The 24,061-nt window shown below is 42.0% G+C and overlaps 1 protein-coding gene across 8 annotated transcripts in view; it reads right to left on the reverse strand.

Annotated features, from left to right (window-relative positions):
* The window catches only part of LOC131356088 (adhesion G protein-coupled receptor L2-like), a 133,970-nt gene that overhangs the window by 99,933 nt on the left and 9,976 nt on the right, over positions 1–24,061 (reverse strand). For all 8 annotated transcript variants that reach the window (XM_058394884.1, XM_058394883.1, XM_058394885.1 and 5 more), the window contains exon 2: positions 5,859–6,088. In XM_058394884.1, the coding sequence (XP_058250867.1) occupies positions 5,859–5,934 (76 nt within the window). In that variant the 5' untranslated portion in view covers positions 5,935–6,088. The remainder of the gene's footprint in view (positions 1–5,858; positions 6,089–24,061) is intronic.

Raw genomic sequence — 24,061 nt, forward strand, 5'->3', positions numbered from 1 at the left:
AAACAAGAACAGCCTTTGTGCGTTTTTTTTTTCTCTCCCCAAGCCCATTTTTTCACCTCTCCCTCCCCTTTCACAGAGCGCTGGCTGCATTTCCTGAGCTGCAGTGGGCCGGATTACCAGGGTATGTTTTTACCTGCAAACCAGTCCTACCGATTCTTTTGTTAGCAGCTGACCCTTGCTCGTGTGACCTTTTATTTCACTCCTGCTCAGGAAGAAAAGCAGAGACATCATGCTTGGCTGCAGCCCACATGGATTACGAGTACAGTGGCATGCACGCTGTGAAAGACCGGCCTGGCCTTGAAAGCGTGTCTCTGTCCAATTAGCATTCCACTGTTACAGTATTATCAACAATGTCTGTGTTTTTTTTTTTTTTTGCACATAAACTGAATGGGTTTTTTATTCTGTGGTAATTAATTCATGCCAGTGTGCCTGTTTTTGGATATTTAAACACGCTGAATTAACAAAAGGGGGGTCTATTTGAAGCCTAGACGCTTGTGTTGGGTTAAAGCTTTGTTATTTTTTATTATGACGATGAAGGCAATGGGACCTCGCAGCAAATATGGCCAAATTTAAAAAAAAAAAAAAAACAATTTCATTTTCTACCTCCAGTACAAAATGCGCTTTTCATTCCTCCGCCGTCTTCAGCATGCTGTCCACGAAGAAGTAAATTTCCGACGGATGGGAAATATATATTGCCTGTTTTCATTACGAGCATTTCCATATCCTCTGCGCCGTGCGATTCTCCTCTTGCTCGCGACGCTACGACTCGAGCTCAATAAAGAAATCTTAGCAAGAGAGGCGTTTATTAAAAGAAGGCGTGTTTTTCCCCCCCGACGTGTAAATATTGTTTTACGAGCGCGCTTATTTCCTGTTGTTGCAAGCGCATTCCTGACAACTTGATTAAAGTTAAAAGCTTCTTCTATACATTAAAAAATACAGCTTTGTCATTACGTCTGCCAAGGCAAGCCAGCACAAGAGGGACCAAAGTGGCTCCGAGCTGCTTACATTACTGTCAAAGTGTTCTTTTACGTCCATCTGTGCTTTACCGGCTTTTTAACCGCTCATACAAGGATGACGGCGGCAATATAAAGAGAGACGCCGCTTTATTTTAGACCCCTGATTCATGTCAAATGTTTATGGACGTGTTAATCTGCAAACTGGAGAGGAAGCACAGCCCCGGTCGACAGCTAGGTTAAGATTTAAGGTGAGTCTTAAGTCCCTGAAACTCAAACAGCCGTGAGCGGCGACTCGAAAGCCCATTAGATCCAGCGCCTGTTCATCACCCGGGTGTAAAAATCAGGCTTTTTTACAATCAGATGTAAACAGAGAATAAAGACGGGTTGAGGCAGGAAGCGTCAGGCCTTTAAATCCTCCTGGTTTTAACGTGCTGATTTCAGTTTGCTCAGGCTGACTCCTCTCTAAATCTCACATTGACCACATATGAGGCGATACCGCATTTCATTTTTCTTTACGCAAGAGAAAAAAAAAAAAAGATTTCCTCTCAGTCAGCTCAGTAAGCTCCTCTGGATGGCATTGTTTAAAACTCTCTCTCTCTCTCTCTCTTTTTTTTTTTTTGCTTGCAGAGCATCTGAACGATTTTTCATTCTCTGCGGCGCTTTATAGGCTTTGTTCCGAGTTAGAGAAAGCTCGCTATCACAGAACGGGTCTGTCAGCTGAAAACGATTCAGTGAATATTATAAAGAATCACTTTATGTGTATTTGCCTAAATACACTTACTCCAGTTAGCATATTCAGCTGGCTTTACTGTTCAAAAGTGGCTTTATTTCATCTCCTTTCATCTGAAAGGTTTGGTGTTTAAAAAAAAAAAAACGCAGCATTTGGTGCAGTAATGAAAAGAAAATCAAAAAAAAAAAAAAAAGAGGGGGCCTGGAAGCGGACGATCTGCTCGGCGATAGAGATGTTTTTAATCAGGATCTTTTAGCGGAAGTGATGTGCTTTCATTCCAGCTGGAGGGGTTGAGATAATAAAGATAATAAAGAGTGAAGTTTTACAAAACAAGTCCGCCGAAAACAAGACGTATCGCGGGGTGTCTCGTTATGAATAAGCTTTTTCCTCGGTGACACAACAGGAAGCTGAACGGCGTTCAGTGATGCCAGCTGGAAAAGCCGCCACTGTGCAAAGGATCGTCGGTGCTAACAAGTTCGTCATGGGCGGATTGCGGCGCAGCAGATAGGGCCGGTCTTGTTTCATGGATGGTTTCCACTGGGCTGCGATGGATAAATCATATTTCTCATGTGGTTGTACTTGGGTTGTCAGTGTATTGTTTAACCGTGAATCTCACTGGGCAATACGGTTATAATTCACCGTCGGCGCCATCACGCCGTACCCCTATGATTCAGGGTTGGGCGACAAAGAAGCTACAAGAAAACAAAAGCAAATGGGGCGTAAAAGCAGGATGACAGAGTGGACATTTATGGCGGAGAACAGATGCATAGCTCACTCTTTTTTGTAATGAGAACTAGAAATACTGGCCCACTGCTTAGCGAGCTCCAGTGAGCCATAAGCCCTTTCTCACAAGGAAGTCGCTGTCAAGCCATGGGAGACTTGCGGATTTATAGGTCTGGTCTTCTCCCGTTCAATTTTTAAAAACCTTTATTTAATAACAGGAGGGTCACGGACTTTTTTGAGCGGCAGGGCACATAGGGGTGGCACGGTAGAGCACCCTGGAGCGGTCGGAGTTTACGTCCGCTTCTCCGAAGGCGCAGTGGCAGCAGTTGTCGAAGGAAAGCGAGGTTATTAGATCTAACAGCCATAGCGTATAAAGTCAACATAGCAGCCTGAGAAACCAGGAACCCCTCCAGGAGCCGCAGTCTATTTTAATACGCTTTACTCAAAGCCTAAGTTCATAAAGTTTATCTGATCCAATTCCAGGAATTCCATCGCTTGTGTCAAATAACCTGTGGTTTCGCTTGGCTTCTGGACGGTTTCTGTGACCGGATTTAAGACGTATCTTGCATTGTTTTTTCCGTATCAAAACCGATTTCCTGTTAAACACCAGCTGATTTGGAAGGAGAAGAAATCTTTTGCTCGTAAGGCGGCCAAGTAATACAGTATCGGTGTCACACGATAGAGGCAGGTGTTTTCCACCCATTTCCACTGCTGCAGTTTAATTCCGGAGCTCCTTCATTTGCACAATATATTAAAACACCTCCTTCTTTCCAACTGCTCACGCAGACTTGGCAAAGAACCCGAACCCAAGCTGAGCGGGCGGCTCGCAGCCTTTTGTCTGCCATCCAAACCTTTTTGAAAACACATAACAAACATCGGTTGCGGGAATTAGCGCTCGTTCTTGTCGACGCCTGAACGATGGAGATTTATTTCATCCGTCTTTGTGCTGGCCTCGTGGTCCAGGCCATTCAAACGCGGCAGCCATCGCGCTGCAGGGCTCCGCAATGAAACATGCCCTGGTGTCTGGTACAACACACACAGTACAAAGGCTTTTAAAGAGCAGAATTATGCAGAGGCATGGCAGGAGGCGAAGGCATGCTGGAGACGCACCTTTAAGGATGCCTCGTCTTTGTCCTGTGACGTCGACGTCTCTAGCTGGCGCTAAGGAACTCGGATCTCCTGTTGTGATATGGCTCTTTAAGGCATGTTTAAGTTTTCCTTAACTAATGTTGTGAGTAAGTCTGACAGGGATTAGGGCATTCCAGCAGAGGAGCAGGAGGGGGAATTGCATCCAGCAACGCCACCTTTTATCACTTCGCCAAACTTTAAAAGCTTTGTGATTAGCAAGACGCACCGTGACAGGTAGCCCAGAGGAATTATATATTTTTATTTTTACTTTTATTGTCAGACACAAAGACTCTCTTGCTGGAAACATCCAAACCGTGGGGTACTGCCGAGATCCTCTCCGAACCTCACAGCTGTCCCGAGCGGAGGCTCCTACTAATATTTGCCCCTTAAAATGATAAAGGGTGGTTTTGCGTCGTAAAAAAAGAAAGAAAGAAACGGCGAGAATTTACTGAGGATTTCATCAAGACTTTTCAAAAGAACGGTTTTGTACAGCCGATCACAAAGACCATCATCAGCCACAAAATGAGAAGCAATTACCAAGAGGCCCTTTTGCAAAGGGGTTCCAAAGAAATGTGGTTTATGTTTGAAAAAAAAAAAAAGTCTAGCAAGAAGGCTGGGGGAAGGTAAATGGCTCCGAGATGGATAAGACATTGTTTTTAGTGAAACCCACACACATTCCTGGTCCACATTGATGGATGACTGAATGATCATTCATCGAGTTCGAAACTTTCACGTCGAGCAAAACTGAAAACCTTTACTTCCCGTGTAAGCGTACAGGGAAGTGTCTTAAAGGAATCTACACCTCATATCCAGCAGTAACATATTTTCTTTTCTTTTTTTTTTTATTTATTATTGTCTGGTTTGAAGCTTATGTTCAGAAAAAGTTCAGATTCTGCCAGCGCTGCGAATATCATGACGGAAAATCTGCCAATTGCTCGGCACCAAACAAAACAGAATTATTTCCCACCGCGATGATAAATTCCATCCAAAATAGAAAGCCACAACAGTGTGAAACAACAAGGCATAAGGGGGGAAAAAAACACAGCTATAAAGTGAGGCTCTTTTACTTGTGCTTTGCAGTAATCAATGTTTGGCACACACATGTATGATTAAATCAGCTTTGTTCTAAAAAAAAAGAGAAGAAGAAGGAAAAAAAAAAGTCTGGGAAAAGAGCAGGGAGAAATAATTGTTGTTCTGCAAACACATCAACATGAGATGAGATGATGGCGTGTGTGTGTGTGTGTGTGTGGAGGAGAGGGCTATTCTGTGGCAGAACTTGTAATTACAACCAAACATACTAATCAAAGTCGAGGAGTCACATAGAGAAGAAATTAAGGCCACTGTTTTCCTAGCAGAACATTACAAACATTTGTTTCACCTCCAAAACTCGTCATCATGGCCGCCGGCCAACTTAGACGTTTTGTATGTCGAGATGCAGGAGAGGAGGTGATTATAGAGGGGGAAATAAATTACCCATGTTCGAACTCAACCTCATCCACCATTACGGCAGTTCCTCCGAGTTAATCTGCGTGATTTAACGGGATTAGTCCCAACGGAAAGTGTATGATTGCGAGCCCTTAAGGATAACGTGGAAAAGCGGTGTAAAATTCCTCTCTAATCCCATAAACAACGTCTGAACGCGTCGGCAGTACGAGCGTGAGACGCTTCGATTTAGCATAGATGCTCGAGCGGGGAGAAAAAAAAATCTTAAATAAATATCAGGTGTGTGTCATGATTCTGAATGTGTCTAGTGACGGTGTGAAGAGAGCGAGAGAGAGAGACAGACAGACAAACAGACAGACAGAGGGAGAAAGAGAGAGAGAGAGAGAGAGAGACAGACAGACAGACAGAGGGAGAGAGTGAGAGAGAGAGAGAGAGAGAGAGAGAGAGAGAGACAGACAGACAGACAGACAGACAAAGGGGGGGTCAGAGAGACAGACAATCAGTGAGACAGAGTGAGAGGGGGGCAGAGAGAGTGAGAGACAGGCAGACAGACAGACAGAGAGAGATAGGCAGACAGACAAAAAGAAAAAGAAAGAGACAGCGAGACAGATAGACAGACAGAGAGAGACAGAGAGAGACACACAGATAAACAGACAGACAGACAGACAGACAGACAGACAGACAGAGAGATAGACAGAGAGAGACAGAGAGAGACACACAGACAAACAGACAGAGAGACAAAGAAAGAGAGACAGAGACACAAACAGAGAGAGAGCGAGACAGACAGAGAGACAGGCAGACAGACAGACAGACCGACAGAGAGAGAGACAGATGGACAGAGCGAAAGAGAGAGAGAATAGAGAGAGAGAGAAACGTACCTTCAGAGCACTGATAAATGGCCAGTAGGAACAGGAGGCCGTACAGCAGGGGACGTTTACACAGTGAAACAGCCATTTTGTTCTTCGAGATCCTCCAGACGCTGAACAATGACAGAGGTTAGAAGACGGATGAGAGGAAAGTGACGTGGAGGAAGAAAATCCAGTATCCAGGTCCGGGGGAACGTCAGCGAGCGCTCGTTCGCCGTAAACCTTCACCGGTCATCTTCCTTCTGAAAGCACATTAAAAAAACAAAACAGATTGATTATTACATCCAACGGAAGAATCGTAGGAGTTCCACCAGCTGCTTTTTCTCGACGCAGGCAAATTCCAGAGTATTAATCCGTCACCATTATCACTTTCCACAGTGACAGCGTAAAAACATAAAAGAGGCGAACGAGCGGCACACGCCAGGCTCGAGAGGAACGTCCGAAATGACGACTAAATGGAGGGAAAAATGTGCATCTGTTTAGAAACCGACAAACGACATATTTTGTCTGTACGAAATAAAACGCAAACATGCGAGCGGACTGTTTTGGCTGAAACTCTGGACTGTAATGGTCCGCTATCTGATGGGCTCTTTGACTCTCGGCTTTTAACGCTCTGGATTACAGAACTGCGTGAATGATGTCCATGAGCAACATCTGTACAGAATAAAAAGTCAAATTCAACTCAGGTTTCAGGCGTCGCTTTAAATCGGACACAAGAATAAAAAGGGCTTGAAGGAGTGGAGGTGAAGGCACAGATCTGAAAGAGCATATATGGATTACTCGCTTCGGCCAAAATGATATTAGCCAGTCAGCAGCTTTTAGATCCAAATCATTTTTTTTTTTTGGAGTTCAAACAAGTTCAGCCATTTTCTAAAATATAGCAAGTAAAGCAACATCATAAGTAATGACCATCAACTGCAAACCAAAGCCAGGAGCATGGAGTTTCTAAAAAGAAATCTCCTCCTGGGTTGTGAGGAAGTTCATGTCTCACAGATCTCATGTTTTTATCACTGCACCACTGACAGCATCATCAGGAGCTGAGGAGCTGACTGTCCTCCCATCCCAGTCACATCCACTGCTCCAGGAGGAGATACAGGAGCATTCACAGCAGAACCAGCAATCTGAGGGTAACAGCTTCCTCCCACAGCCATTACCCTGCTTCTCTCCATTACACCACTAGGCCACTGATCTTCAACTGCCTGCAGCCATTGTGCAGCTTTCTCTATACTCTCTATCAACTGTATAGAATTCATCCATCCATCCAACCATCCATCCATCCATTCATCTATCTATCTATCTATCTATCTATCTATCTATCTATCTATCTATCTATCTATCTATCTATCTAGACTTCAGTTTTTGTCTATCCATTCATCCATTTTTCCATCCTCAATCTACCCTACCCATCCATCTATCTATCTGTTTATCTGTCTATCCTAACTATCCATCCATCCAAACACCCACCCATCTATCTATCTATCTATCTATCTATCTATCTATCTATCTATCTATCTATAGTCTGTTTATATTTTCTATCTTCCTATCCATCCATCTATCTATCAAGACAGACGAATTCCAGTGTTCTAACTATCTAACCATCTAACTATCTCCCTATCCATCCATTTATCTATCCAACTAACTATATATTTATCTATTAATCTATCTATCCTATGTACCTATTTATCCATCCATCCATCCACCCATCCATCTATCTATCTATAGTCTACACATATTCCACAGATATTGTTTTCCATCCTGAATCGTTCTTCTGTGATTAAATTCCAACACACCCTACAAGACTCACACAGACAAAACAACGTGTGTAAATCAGAGCTCGACTCTCAAACAGCAGACGACACCCAGACCTTCGACATAACTCAGAGGTGGGACTCATAACGGCGTACTTTTCCAGCTCCAGCGATAATTACATATATATAAATCTTTACTGATCTAAAGTAAATACTACTAAAATCCACTGATATGATGTCACGCTGATATACATATCGCTGTGATACTTTCCTGACTTTCCAGGAAGTAGGAATTCCACGTTAAAGATGCAGTTTCTCTGGTTTTATCTAGAGGTCAGAGGTCAGAGCTACAGCATTAAGCCTTCCTATGTATTATAGTTACAGCTTGTTACATAACTAAGTGTTTGTGGAGCCAGATGCAGAGCTAATTAGATGCTTTTGCTTGATTTGCTATTTGGGTTGGTTTGTTTCACAGTGCACATAATTAAAAAAAAACTGACTGTAGGGGGAAAAATAGTCATAAAAAATATTTCAATGTTCAGATATACAAAGATGGAAAAAAGTTACAAGCACACATAGGAAATATAAAATCTAAAAATCACCCGAGTCAGTGGTAAATAATTGATTTGTTACTTTCTATAAATAAATATTTATTTAAAAGGTTGTGTGTATATATATATATTTTTAAATTCAGTATCCTAAATATATCTCATTGGTGTATTACTACAGCTCTGTGCTTTGGCAAAAACAAAAAAAGCTGCAGCCCGAAAAAATGCTTCATTTCCTGCAATCAGGTCGATTTCAGGGTCAAACCACTTTCTCACTACAGAGGAACCCGAGAGCAAGATCACCTCACTGAGACACTCTCGGTTCGGGTTTGTTGGTCTGAGACGCACCAGCATTTCAATCAAATGGACTAAACACTGTATATGTGAAAGCAGGATAATTCTGTCACACTGGAAGTCATTGTTTCCTCCATGCTGAGAAAGCTGAATTTAAAATATCGCCAATTGTGGGAGTTGTGACTGGTCACTTTTTGCCAGTATTATCCTGTAATTTGAGTCACAAACTGACTTCCTATAGAAACGATTAAGAAATATACCACACATGATCCTATACTCATTTCTAAAATTGTAACTGTACATCTTTAAGAATGAAATTGCGGTTGGGAGTCTCGAAATATTTCCCTGAGCGTTTAGACCGTTGTTATGACTAAAACCCAGACACAAAAGGAAAGTTTTGCCGGAACTTTGGCAGAAAGTTAAGCTGCGTAAACACTGGCTGGAATAAAGAAAGCTGAGGACGTAAACAAATCATTAGCAACGTTCACGTTTGCTCTGAGCCGCGAGAGCTAGAGCAAGCCATGCATTTCAAGTTCAGAGGTTCACTTTTTTATTGAATGTGTGCACTGAATGTGTTGCTGGCCTCTGACCTGTGCTGGCAATATCACAAATCCAGCCTGCAGACCAACTACACACATGCAAGGAGTGTGAAAACTAAACAAAACAAAACAAAAAAAAATAAAAACCTCAGCAAAATGCATTTAAATACTTTTATGAGATGATTATATATTTCCCACCACATAAACACCAGAAGACTGGATCAGCCGCCAGCATAATCCACACTTCTCTTATTCAGCTGGCACGCAAACCAGGCTCTGCTAAACTGTCTCTCGTGGGTTTTCCTCGCTAAATCGTCAAAACTAGGTACTTGCGAGCACTTCCGAGCTCACCTGCTGCAAACACAGCCTGGACTATGGTGCCAAGCTAATTAGGTCATGTGCCAAGTTGCTACTTGGTTAGCCTGTTGTTGTCAATCGATTAATTATACTGAATGGAGGAGATGAGCCAAATGGTAGACACACACAATTCTTTTGTCTAGTAACACGAAAAGGCTGCATTAACGCAGTGCACTCCTCCATTTTTTGCTTTTTGTCTCGTCCCTCATCTCGAGAGGACGCTCAAACAAACCCGTTCTGCTTTGTCTGCATTGGCAAAGGTTACCATCTGAGCCCCATGGGAAGCGGAGCCTCGTTATAACATATGTCAAATATCGAAGACGGATGATGTGTCGGCCTCGCTTGCCCTGCGCATTCATAGTCCCTGACAGACACACACACACATACACATATAAACACACCAACATCCACCCACAAACCAAATCATTCTTTCATCTCGGTAAACCGACTTCGTCCCTCCCAATTCTCCTTCCACTTCTCGTCTGTGGTACTGCGTCGAGTGCTGGGAGTCCGTGGGCTTTGAATCGTCTGGCTCGCCCACTGAAATTCACACTTTGAAGTGTGAGTCATGAGGAAAGAAAGAAAGAAAAAAATAAAAAAAAGAAACCTCACCACATCTCCTCTGGTGAGCCCTCTCATCAACTATCCTGATTATTTTATAATGAGCCTAAATACGCACTCTGCCCAGATCACTCTCAATGCAGAGAGATATTTTCAGCAGCGAACAAAAAAAAAAAATACCGAATGGAGGGATAAAGTTGGACGGAAAAGGGGGACAGACTCATCATTAACATACAGCAGACTGAATTTTAAAACACATTAATGAATTCAGTTCCTCAGTCCAGAGCAGGTGGAGGCTTCTTTTGTTTCCTGAGGTATTTAAAATGTAGGGGGAAAAAAAAAAAACTTGGGGGTCACACACACGCTACGTAATGTCGGCTTTGGACAAAACATCGAGAAAAGGAGCCAAGAGCCTTTCAAAATAAAAAAAAATGGTGTCCGATATCAAAAACCCCAGAACTTGTTTGAGGTCATTTGTCTTCTAAAGACTTGTGGAAGCCATATGGGCAAATTTCCTCAACATACAGACCTAAATATTTATGTAATGAACCATGACTAGCACATTAATCATCGGATTAAGTCAGTGAAAGCCCTGACAGCAACTGGATGATAGGAATCGTGCCAGGAGTAGACTGGAAAGGAGCAACATTTAAAACATTATGCATTTAAGTTCCCTCACATGACGTTGGTGATACGGCTGTAAATCATTACCAGTCATCTTTCAACGTTCAGTCGTCACGACGTAGCTAGGACTCGACTCTCACACCCTGTTTATCCAAGTGGACAAATGTGTGCACACACACCAATTACACAAACTGTGAAATCCTTTAATAAAAGAAAACAGTCTTCCGTGTTAGCGATGACAGAGACATGATAGAGCTTGAAGCATTATCCCGTTCAAAAGGAAAAAGAATTATTTTGTCACATATAAATTAGCTTCACGTGGCCTTCAGAACTCTGTTTAAGACAACAGCCATAACTTGAGTGGATATTCTTCAGAAACTCACACACACAGCCTTCGCTTTTAAAACAGATTTAAGGCTAAAAACTAGCACTAACATCTGGTTAGGGTTGTTACTAGAACGTCAGCCATTTTATGAAACTTGCTAACTTGCAACTCAAAATGCTAACACATCGAATCCAGTTCCTTAACAGTTGCTGAGGTTCAGCTGAGGAAAAAAAAAAGCACAAATGGTAGCATGACAACTTAGAAATACTCAACACTCAAGTGCTCATATGATTGTGAAAAAGAAGTAAAATTAGCTATAAAAATACAAATATCTAGGTAGCACAGATTTGCATCCCTGCACTCTCTGTCAGCTAGTTCATTTGCTAACTGTTGTTCAGCATGTAATGCTAACTAGCAGGCTACTGAGCTGAGATTCTGAACTAACAGGCTCTAACAGTACACAGTTATAACACTTTGGACACTCATATCTGAAACTGTGTGCTATGTTTGTGATTATTCAACTAATATGAAGTCTAATAACACTACACTAGCATCTTTCACACAACAACAACAAGGCTAGGTTAACTCTTGTTACCAAACACCAGAATATATGCTGAATTTGCTCCTGTTTTTGTCGTGTTCATGTTTCTATTGAATGTTTTTCTTACATCTCACTCCACAGTGCTGCTCATATAAAGGTAGACACTCAGAAATGTAAGAATTTGTCATTGTTTTTGTTTGTACCTAGCATACTAGAGGCAATATATGCATAGAAAAGTTCCATAAAACAAAAAAATGGTTCATTCTTCTCATATCTTTAAATGCTGACATCAAACCCATTTCTGTTCTCTGAGATGCTCCAAGTGCTTGTTCATACATAAGCAACGAAAATTTTCTATTCAACCAGTAAAATTCTGTGTAAGGATATCCAACAGAGGAAAAAACACACGTCTAAAGCAAACTGAAAGCCAACACACTCACTTTATATCAGACTCACAGCCTGAACATCATTCATTTCTTCTTAACACTGATCGAAAATGTCTCATAAGTTGATTTCCATTGTATTGGTAAAAAGGGTTAATGTTTTTTCGAAATGTTGTTTTAGAGCATTCGTTAAAAATGATTATTTAGTCACAGTATACGAGATGATCCCTATAACTGACTGCAATGACGTAAACTTTCCTGGTCAGATGATTTAATTAAGATACTCTAACAACAGACCTGCAATTATTGAAAATTATATATATTACGTTCAATTCAGAAAATTAAGGTCCAATTTCATGCTGGAGGTTTTTGTGTACATTTGAACGGTTTATGTATTTCAACAACAATACAAGCAATGAATCTTCTTCAAAAAAAGGATATTCAGGATATGAAGAGGCTTCATTTCTGTCTGTTTGCATGTTTCGTTTACATTCGTACCATTGCTGACTTGTTCAGACTTGTTACAAGTTACAACTTATTTTATTATCTGAAAGCTTCTTTGTGAGTCTTTTCTGGTCTGAATTTCTTTTTTCCTTTTTTTAAAATTAATTAATTATTTTATTTATTTATTTTTTGTCAATTGCCTTAATTTTTTTTTTTTTTGTAACAAATAAGCAGGACTGCAAGAAACACCCGAGATCGCCGATCACACTTTCAATGTTTAACATTCTGTTTAATATTTAGACAGAAATCATGCTTCTCTTTTTTAAAACCTCATGTTCTATCATTCTTGGACTCCTTTAAAGCCACTGACTTTGGTGTATTTATCCAGTGATAATACCGTCATCATCTTGTCCTTACACACACTAGTTTTTCACTCATTTTATACCGAAAGTGATTAATGATACTCCGCCGCTTTGTTCTTCTTGGTTTGTTGCGTTTCTTGAAAGATCTAGAGGCTAAATCAAATATTTGAAAGTGCATTTTTAAATCCAGCCAAGACATAGGTCAATAAAAGAGACTCCATTAAACACAGAGAACTAAAGACTGTCGGCCATTAGGAGAATGAATGAGCGGCCAGTGTATTTATATTTCTCTTAGTCTTAATTTGACAAGTACGCGGCCCATGGCAGAAAATTAACAGCTTCAATAAGAGCAGAATTCAGCTCATCACAGGTGACCACATATCACCACATCTCTTATATTTAAAAGAGAACAAAAATCTCCCAGACAGGATTTCTCAAGCTTGGAGAATTCAGTTATTGGCATCGGGACACACAATGCTATGGGAAAATCCCGCTCTACAGCGTGCCAGCTGATGCCCTGGTGGAGGGTTAGTGAGGAGAGGGTGGGCACACGCTGTAGCGATTCGCACCTCAACGGAGCGCTCAAGACGTCCCCCAGTGAGGAACACGCCTACATTATGTCTGTGAAACGAAGCTCAGGAGCCAAGCTTTATCATCTCCCTAAACACCTTTTTGTCTGACAGATTGCAGACTGGATTTGGTTCGACTTGAAATAAAAGGATTAGGCGATTAGCATTAAGAAGATTTTGCCCCATTCCTGACGGACGCGTCATGGGGGTGGATAGCGTTGGTGTTGGGGGAAGAAATCGGTGGCTGTACTCCAAGGCTGAAGTCATGTAAACTGGCAACCGGGAAAAAATGTATCAGTCCGTGTAGCTGACGGCTAACAGACAGACAGGGGTTCAGGATGTAGCTCGGGATTTTCATGTGTCTACCAACACTTCATGTATTTCTGCTGAGATATTAACAAAGAACCAATTTTTTACATACCCAAAATTAGAGCAACAATTATTCCCACACCAGCCTGAGACTATTGTCCTGTGACAAGAAATCCTCCATCCTGAAGACTTCCTTGAGTCAAAAGTTACAGTTTTTACCTGCTACAAAGACCCTGAAGACTCATAGCAGAAATGCTAAATAAATACAAATAACATTAAAAATAAATAATCACAGAAAATGTCATCTTTACTTTCAGTTTATACGGAGCGGCTCCTGTGCAAGTCCCTGTGCTGCGTACACTCTCTCGAATCAACCGTATCAACAGAATTGAGAATTCAACAGCAGTGTGGTTGAATGATCTATAAAACCCTCAGACCAATTACAAATACGATCAAAGCAAACTGATGGGAGAAAAATTGACAGCAAGGATTCCGTCACATGAAATATAGCTCTGTTTGTGACAGAAGTCTGAATGGATGCGAGTCTTTTACAAAGCCCTCGGTCGCCTCTCTCAAGCTGGGGAGGCGGCCGGAGTAAGAATAGCCGAGAAGAAGGAGTCCCGGTTTCTAAGACAGAGTGCGAATGAATGAATGCGAGAAAAAGAAGAGGAGAAAAGAATAGGTCGGAGGAGAAAGAAAGGGGCGGAGGACTCGCTGAGAAAGATTGACAGCTTGTGAGTATCGCTTGACCTCAGAGGGTTCGGCCCCTGGTATTCTCTGCTGGCTTAAAAAAAAGGGTGAAAAAGAGAAAAAGAGCTGGAATGTTAATTTATTTTCAATTGTCAGTGCGTGGGAGGATGAAAATAAAGAATGCATATGTACATGCATCCCAATGAGGCTAGAACAAAGCGAAATGTAAAAGATGTAACAAAAAGCGTACGCTCGGACGCAGATGAGAAGAAGACGCCGTTTTCTCCGGCACATCGCGATTCTTCGAAAACCCTGTGAAATGAACCTGACCCTCCCTGACCGTGCGGCTCCCTAAAAGAGATGACTGCTTCGCAATTTCCAAATCCTCGACGGGAGACTCGATTAAAGTTAGGGTTGCTCTGGGAATCTTGGCACGATCGAGTTAAAGAAGAGGATGTGCTGTCAGTGAAGAGCGGAGGTTGATTATGTAGAACACAAAAGAGCCAGGGGAGGTGGGGCAGATGTGGGGCAGAATCTCCCTGGATACACCCAACGTTCCCGTCGGGGATCTTTCCGGAGGCATTGCACTTTGTCTTTGACGGCTGGTGACAAGTTTAGAGCGGACACCGCCTCCCCCTCAAGGATATAATGTCATGTTTTTGGCTGCAGAAAACCCCATAGTCAGGTTGGGGTATTAACACAGGTAGCTCTCCCTGCAGGTAGGCAAGTTTTCTGAGCCAATTACAAGAGAGAGCAACAGGATCTTACCTGGAATAATGCAAGCGCGGAAACACCTTGGAATAGCTGGAATTAATTGGCACCGTTCCTCTCTCGAAAGACTGATTAAATAGCAATCAGTCTCAGCGCTCACCAATTTGTGACACTCGTTCGGCGCCGGCTAAGCCCTAGCTGTCATATTTGTTATCACCTCCTTCTCATTATTACCTGTTAACATTGCTTACCCTAATGACGGATGATCAGCGTTACTCAGGGAAGAGGTCGTCCTCTTCTGCATCTCTTGCGCAGACCTGATTTGTAAAGGTTACCGGATCTTAATGAGGGTTTAATGTATTCCGGGCAATAATCGCAGCATTTGCTAAAGAACAGGCCAAAATGGAAATGATTTAAATGTCACATTCATTTACAGACAAAGATTCTGCTCCCCACCTTATACTGTAGCTTTACTGACAGTTTGATGTTGTGGGTTTTAATAGAATTTACTCAAGCCAAAGCAAATGGCATGAAACATGAAAGATGACATAATTCAGCAATAACACAGCTGAATGTGTTTTATCTATATCGTTCATACACCTCCACCGTGTCAGAAGCCACAATGAGATTTTGCAAAGCCACCACCTTCCAGAGAGCGATCTTACACTTATTAAACACTTTCTTTATTCGTTCCACAATTTGGAATTCAAATGTGGCCTAAACGCGTCCAAGCAACAACATCAGTGGCCATAAAAACACCACAAAAACAAGGAATCAACTAAGATTCAGGAATATACAGAAGCATGATTTATCTTAATAGGCTAATGATAAAAAGCGCATAGGCAGCCACGGTTAATAAATGACTGCTAATCATATTCCACACTGCCTTTCACTGATAAACAAAAATCTGGCAGGCAGACGCAGACTGACTCTTCTCTTTAGCACTCGTCAGATTCTTCATGACGATGCAGTAATAGGCGTAAAGCATTAAGCACTCAATTCCTTATCCAAGATGCCACACACACTCATGCAAAATGTTAAAAATACCCAGCATTTTCGCATCTGACTTACCATCCTAACACTAATCTAAACTTAAAGTGGTGCCTAAAGCAAATATATGTTCCCATCTCTCTCTCTCTCTCACACACACACACACACACACATATACTCTACACACAGTTTTCAGGGTTCGAGCTGCGGAAGTTAGCCTTGAAAAAAATGACTCAGTCCTGCCATGCTTGCAAAACATCCCCCTTCCCCTTGAAATAATGTCATTACATATACATACAGAGAGGAAAATATAATTATACGGTATAATAAGACATAACAAAATATCAAATGTCATGTGGTCATAATAATATATGAGATCATTATGATATACAATATAAAAAGCCATGACAATGTATTAAATGTCATTATGATAGAGAGCATAAGAGCTTGACACAATATATAAAGACAGTCATTAAAATATACAATATAATGGGTCATTATAATATACAGTTATATCATTAAGATTTCTAGTATAAGAGACCATTACAATATATTACATTATATTATATTATATATATATATATATATATATATATATATATATATATATATATAAGGTCATTATGATATACAGTATAAGGGCTCATTTTAATATATCAGGTCATTATGATATACAGTATGAGTTCACTACATATGTAATCAATATCTGAATACATAAGAAGAGGTTGTTATGACATACAATGTCATTATGATATAAACCCCTGACTTTACACTGTGTATCGTTTTTGATATTCTCTATTTCCGAGGCATTGACAGAACGCGTTTTCTCCGCATTCAATCTGCACGATACGTGCAATAACCGCTCCCTCCTGCAACCTTCATTCGTTCCCTTTCAATATACTCAGTGTGCAGGTGAAGGGCTGGTTGGCTTGACAACCTCACTTATGTTCAGAGCCGTCAGAACAGACGTTAATGTTTGCCATCAGTCTTTTGGGGGCGCGAGTGGAATAGAGAACACTCCACTGAACCGGGGTAAGAGTGAAAAAAAATCAACGGTTTTGGCTCTCCGCTGGGCCTGAGCTGTGATCTCCAGCCTTAGGCAAGGTTAAGGTTTGTTACACGCCGATGTGCTCACATTCACTTCAGCACCTGAGCACTGGGCTTCAAACCAGGCAGCCGTAATCGAACAGCGTTTCACTTTCACACACACACACACACACACACACGGGCTTACAGAGAATGATTACAGAATCGAATGCTCTGGACTTGAAATTGTACATTTCTTTAAATATACACCCTACTAGGTTGCTACGTTGCGTCAAATTATATTTAGATATCATTTGATATAAAAGTCACCATCATGGAGGAAAAAATAGGCAGAGTAAAAGCACACTACTTTACATAATATCTAACAACACAATCTGCACTTCAGCCCTTTAATTCCACCGAGATCTGCTCAGCAATGCAGAAATAACAATTATCGCCTTTGGCGTCGTTGTCTGAGCATCAGCGGCGGCTTTACACGCGATAATCCGATACGATACGAGCCGCAGTCATTAATCAATGACGATGCAACTATGAAACGCGGCGCTACGAAACAATTAGCTTGATGAAGACGTGCGTGTGCTTTCTTTCTCTTTCTTACTTCTCCTCTAACTAATAGGCTGTTCAGCAGAGAGCACAGAGTTTGCTTGCGCTCATTAACTGAAATATGAATGACACACATTAGAGACGGAACAACGAAAAAAAAAAAAAGACAGAAAGAAAGCAGACAGAAACCAGCGAGTGGTGCTTCATGCACCATAAAATACATACAGAGAAAAACACACACACTCACAGGGTGCCTGTGAGTGGTTCACAGCTTCGCCGGGCCACTCGTCAACCAGACTTTCTTTTCATTTCCTCCACATTCCCCCCTCCTTCAATCCCCAACTCTGCTCCACTGCACTCCTTTTCTCTCCTCCAGCACATCATTCCTTCTGATGTTTGTGTAGCGTCTCTTAGTTACCGGACAGAAAGCCACGGCGGTACAGAGAGTTAAAAGTGCACCCCTGTCCCCCTCACAAGTACAAGGCCTTCAATAATTCAGTGTCAGCGCTGAGCATTATCTAACCGCCAGATGAAATTTTTAGCATGGTGACTGACTGGAGTGTTAAAGCATTCTCTGGATGGCAACAGACCTAGCAACGTAACCAACGATCGGTAGGAAAAAAAAAACAACAACACACAACACATTTTTAACAAGTGTGTAAGAAATAATGAGGTGATGTTGACCTGAAAGTACGTATGACTGATATAGTAAGTATGAATTCTCTCCTGTCTACTTGATAAGGTGCCGTTATAATGAGTTGTAAGCTTACGTGGCATTTCAGAGACTTGGCAATATGACAGGTATTGTAGTGCCTGAAACGAGATGATGAATGGAATGAGCTATTGTATGAAATTAGAAATATACTACTGGTATAGAAAGAGATTTTAGACTAGTTAGTGCCCATTGTTCTTTGGAGTTATAAATGAGATGCTGGCTGCACTCTTCACTCCATATGCAACAATGCAGGACGTGTACGCAATTTCCTTCAGAGCATTTTATTCATAAATCAGTTAGTGTTATATGTTTCGCCTAAAACTGACCGATATCATCGTTTAATACTGATATTGTGATTCATTCTGACAGATTCACTGAGATTCACTGAGTAACCGCTTCATCCTAGTCCAGTAACACTGGTCACATCCCAGTAACAATGGTCATGTCCCAGTAACACTGTTCATGTCCCAGCAACACTAGTCATGTCCCAGTAACACTGTTCACATCCCAGTAACAAGTGGTCATGTCCCAGTAACACTGTTCATGTCCCGGTAACAATGGTCATGTCCCAGTAACACTGTTCATGTCCCTGTAACAATGGTCATGTCCCAGTAACACTGTTCATGTCTCGGTAACAATGATCATGTCCCAGTAACACTGTTCATGTCCCAGGAACAAGTGTTCATGTCCCTGTAACAATAGCCATGTCCCAGAAACACTGGTCATGTCCCAGTAACAATGGTCATGCCCCAATAACACTGATCATGTCTCAGTAACACTAGTCATGTCCCAGTACCAAGTGGTCATGTCCTAACAACACTGGTCATGTCCCAGTAACAAGTGGTCATGTCCCAGAAACAAGTGTTCATGTCCTAGTAACAATGGTCATGCCACAATAACACTGATTATGTCCAAGTAATAATGGTCATGTCTCAGTAACACTGGTCATGTCCCTTTAACATTGGTCATGTCCTAGTAACAATGGTCATGTCCCAATAACACTGATTATGTCCAAGTAACAACGGTCACATCCTAGTAATAACGTTCATGTCCCAGTAACACTGGTCATGAGGTAGGAATACACACGGGACACTTCAGAGTGGCCACTCTTCCTACTGGTACTCCCACTGGTAAGGTTGTAAGCAACCGGAGAACTTGAAGTAAACCCACATAGACTGTAGGAGAACATCTGAAGCAATATCTCTGGCTCAGGATGGAACCAAAGACCTTCAGATGTCACCATTCCACTATAATTTACTCACAGAGCAACATGAGGATAAAAAAAAATCCACATCTAAATAGACGGGACAGAGCAAAAAGTAGTAAAAAGACAAACAGAGCAGTATTAAGTAGGAAAGATCCAAAGAGGATCGTTTAAAAGAACTACGGCTAACTCACCCCAGCATTATTACACACACCACTTGCGCTTTAATTCCGCTCTTTATTTTAAAAAGAAGGAGTAAATGAAAAGAGAGAAGAGTATATTAGTTAACACACAGAGCTCATCTCCAGCGGGAGAAAAGCAACACCAAGCAAGTGTGCAAGTATGAGAAGTCCATCTGAGCCAAGATCAATTAGGACCAATTCCAAAGTAATTAAAATGTCTGACTAAAGGTCTTTGAACTGGAGACACAGCGTTGCGGAGTGAAATTAAACCGCACCACTATCTCCGTTCCCACCTGCAAGCACTGATTCAAGGGCTTTTTCATGCTTACTAATGCAAAGCAATGACATTTTTATGTGCTCGGCAATTATGTTCCATGCTGCTCTTTACCAACACACGCCGTCGACTGCGAGCTGGGACACTCGACAAATATTTAACAATAAATCCCTGGGTAAACTGGAGAGCGGTAATTCCCTCGTGTGGAGAGCGCCGTGAGCGCCGTGGCACAGCAGGCAAGGTGCCATACTGAAGGGATGATGGTGAAAATCACAGTCGTGCACCAAGGAATACCGAAGAAGCCTGCTTTCTCATTTGGGATTAGCCAAAAGAGTGCATCATGTTAATTTCCCTGCAACGAAACCAAGACGTTTAGTCTAGAGCCGCCATAATAGCCGATACGCTCCAGATCCGCTGGGAAAACAAAACAAGCTTTCAGAATTTTTTAGAAGGGAAAAAAAAATTGACTGTTGTTTTTTTTTCTCTGAACTGTATTTTCACTCCAATCATCACAGACTCTAAACATAACAAAGCCCTTTTAGATAAGTCTGCTCTCTGTTCGGCCATCTTGGCGACTCTCCCAGCTACTTATTTTCAGTTCTCCAAAGCCGTCCAACAAGGATGGACCCAGAAACGGATCAGCAAGATGATGTTTCAAACACAGATCTTTTTAAGAAAGCTGCTGTCAGTTTTTTTTTTTCCTTCCAAAAACAGGAGGCTGCTCTGGATTGTGAGATATAACCAAACATAAGTGTCTTGTACCTGTGCATGAAATGTTCCATTTGACTTCGGAGGTTTTTCTCGAAATGATGAGCGTCTCTCTTCACACACAAGCTAACCGGCTCTTTCTTTTCTTTCTTTTTTTGTGTGTGTGTACTGAGGAGTGAGCCTTGCGTAACACATGCCCTGCCCCACTTATATCTCAAACAGGCTATTGTCATCGCTCTTAATCCAACGTATTGTCTGATCCTATTAATGACAGATTCATTGGGAATAAAACAAGAAGCAAAACATCAATCCGACATCATGTTCAGAACTTTTTCCCCCCCTGGCTGAAGGTTTCTACTGGTAAAATGGAGCACTATATAGCACACTATGGATGTAGTGTGTATTTACAGTGAAGGGGAAGTAGTGTGTTGAAAAAAATATGGTGTGTGTGTGTGATATGGTTTATGATTAAAAAAAGAGTATGATAGAATTCTTTAATTTGCCTCCGTGTCATTTTCTTCTCAGATATTCAAATCCATTTGAATAATGTAATAAATCCAATGCAATAAAATTTGCATTTAAGGAATTTTAGGCTCAGTTATCGAACACATGGTTTTTCCGGCACGTGTCCCTTGCAATATATCTTTCCTCTCTAATGACATTATAGATTACAAATAATATCACAACTCTCCCCTTCCCGAAGAAAGCTGCAATTTCAGCGCCGGAGCATCACACAGCTCCCCAAAAGCTCTATAATAAGGCTATAGAGCAATGTGTTGACTCAGGACTAGGCCTGGATAAATGAAGTGCCAGAAAGCTCCGACCTTGATTTACTCCTACAGCTTCGCCTGTCTCTCTGCCTTTCCCTTCATCTATGGCTACTGTGGCCCTGAACAAAAACTCTTAACCTCACGTCACACCAACACGGCACCTCATCACCTCGTAACGTCTTCTCTATCCGCTCGAACCGGAAGACGACGTAGCGTTTTCTCCCGCCCAGGTTAAGTAAGTGCATGATGCGAATAAAATAAGAGATTGGGATGTTGCCTGGTCTGGCTTTCAGCTGATAAAGGAACGGGAATTAAGTGTCGGTGGCGTGTAAACACCCAGCAGTAGCCGCTGCTTTAACGCACATTAATAACATTCCAAGCAGAAGCCACGTCGCTGTTTACCTTCCCGAACGAGCAGAATGTACTTCATCTAATTGGAGTGCATTATTTAAAGGAAAAAATAAAACTCTCCTCGCCGTTTTTATGAGTTCGGCTATTAGTGAAATAATGGCCCGCTCCCTTGAGAATGTTTAAGACCTAGCCATGTGGAGATGCAAAGAGCATCTTGCAATTTCCATAATTAAAACCCATAGCAATCAGCAATCATAATCCCTCTTGCCAAACATCATTCAGGATACAATTTTGCCCGGGCGATCAGCAGCAGGCTCTCTGGCACAACCATTGTGCCCAGGCAGCCTACGTTATCCATAACCCCCTCCCTCCCTCTCCTTCACCCAGACCCTTTAGAAACCGAGCCAATCAGCGCCAATCAAAAGGAGAAAACGGGTGAATTAGCAAGCTGAGGCTTAGCGCTTTTTCATGCAACATAATATTTCTGCATGGTCTTTAGTTAAAGGGCAAAACCTTCAGAGGCAGAAACATGAAATGCGTTCATTACCGTATCAAAACACACAAATGCGAGTGTCAATGAGGCCACGGAAATGTTTCCTTGCAATGCAAGAAAGAAAAGAAAAAAAACAAATGTAACCTGACCTGACGTTATAATGGAAAATTCAGAGTAGAAGGCTTGATGACAAAACATCCAAAATCTGTATTGAAAAGCGCTGAAAGAGAAGAGAACGGCTAGGAATTGATGTGAACTTAGCACTCAACACTGTTCTACGTCTACTGGTGTTATATAAATACACAGCGTTGGACGGAATTGTAAAGGTGAGTCAGACCTGCTCGGTATTTGGCCCTAGGCGTTTAGCATCTAATGCCAACCTTAGACACTGCTTGGGAAAATCCGACGCCACACACATACACAAAGCCACAATTGCTCTGGTGGTTAAAGCTGGCTTACTAAACGTCCATATTCGACAGTCATTTCTGCACAATTCAACACCAGATAAAAAAGTTAGCAGCTGCTGTGGTTTAGATCACAGGCACCCTGACGGTTGTGGGCGTTCGCACCAGGAAGTGCAGATATCAGTGTTCTCGCTGCATTACTGCCACAATAAAAGAGGGCTTACGGCTCGAGACTTGCCTCTCAGGATGCCGTTCGCAAGTTGTGATAAAGCTCCAGCTTTACGGCGCTGTATAGAAGTGAGCGCAGGGGCTGCGACGCAGGAATACAGCCCCTATGGTGCTTTCCATTAAGGCAGACTTTATGACCGGCCTGCAATATACAAATCATATGAATAAAGGCCCAAGGACCATTCAAGGACCTGCCACGGCCCTCACCCTGCACTGAACACACACTCGAGTGCATACATCATGGTGAGCGTGAGTTATAGAGGCGATCAATGCTCCTCCGGGACTCGGCGAGCGTCCCTTAACCACCCGATATCTATCACCACTCCATCCCGACTGACACATTATCCACAGAGCTCCGAGCTCAGAGCGGAGCCAGCCTCCTCTAAAAACAGCTGGCCGGCGAACAACAGGCCCGACGTTATCTAGCTCGTTAAAAGGCCAAGCTTTTTTCCACGCTAATGGCTCCCCTGCTCGAGACTGAAGCACCGTACACTCAATACATACAGATACCCGACCAATCTACCGCGAGAGGACGTGAGCTCAGCCTGCTGAGATAGTCAGATAAAGAGCCGGATGATTCTTAGCTTCCCTGCAGTTCCGGATTAAGGATCACTGTCGAGGAACACGCTGTCTGTATGATTATAGCGTTTGTTCTTGGATGGACAACACGGGTATCCAGTCAATACAAGCAGATACTATGATTTAAGTTAATTAGGGGTCTGTGCAGCTAAAACATGGGACTTGGGCAACACGCTGGAGCTTTCGTCTGATCTATACAGATCTGACTGAACAACAGAGATGTGAATGGAGAAAAGAAAAACAGTAACTCAGGCCTTATTGTGAGTAGCAGTGGAGGATCAAATGGGTTAGTGACTGGATCAAGCACCAGCACCACCAAGCTGCCACTGAGGGGCCCTTGAGCAAGGCCCTTAACCCTCTCTGCTTCAGGGGCAGTGTATCATGACTAACCCTGCGCTCTGACCCCAACTTCCTAACCTGGCATATGTGAAAAAATGAACTTCACTCTACAGTATATGTGACAAATAAAGGATTCTATTTCTTAACCCTATGTCATTTTTTTTTATAATAATACAACACAGTGGAATGGAACCGAATCTATTTTTCTTGTTCAGATCAAATACTTTTCACAGCATAGACACATATATGTCCATATATCTTAATAATTCTGTGTTTCTGAGTCAAGGGAATCGATTCACAGGTCAAATTCATATACATTTTTTATTATTTTCTTTCACCTACCCTCGCCGAAGGTTGCGCAAATAGTATCTAAATCTTTAAGC

The sequence above is a fragment of the Hemibagrus wyckioides genome, linkage group LG07, assembly GCF_019097595.1.
Source record: "Hemibagrus wyckioides isolate EC202008001 linkage group LG07, SWU_Hwy_1.0, whole genome shotgun sequence".
NCBI lineage: Eukaryota > Metazoa > Chordata > Actinopteri > Siluriformes > Bagridae > Hemibagrus > Hemibagrus wyckioides.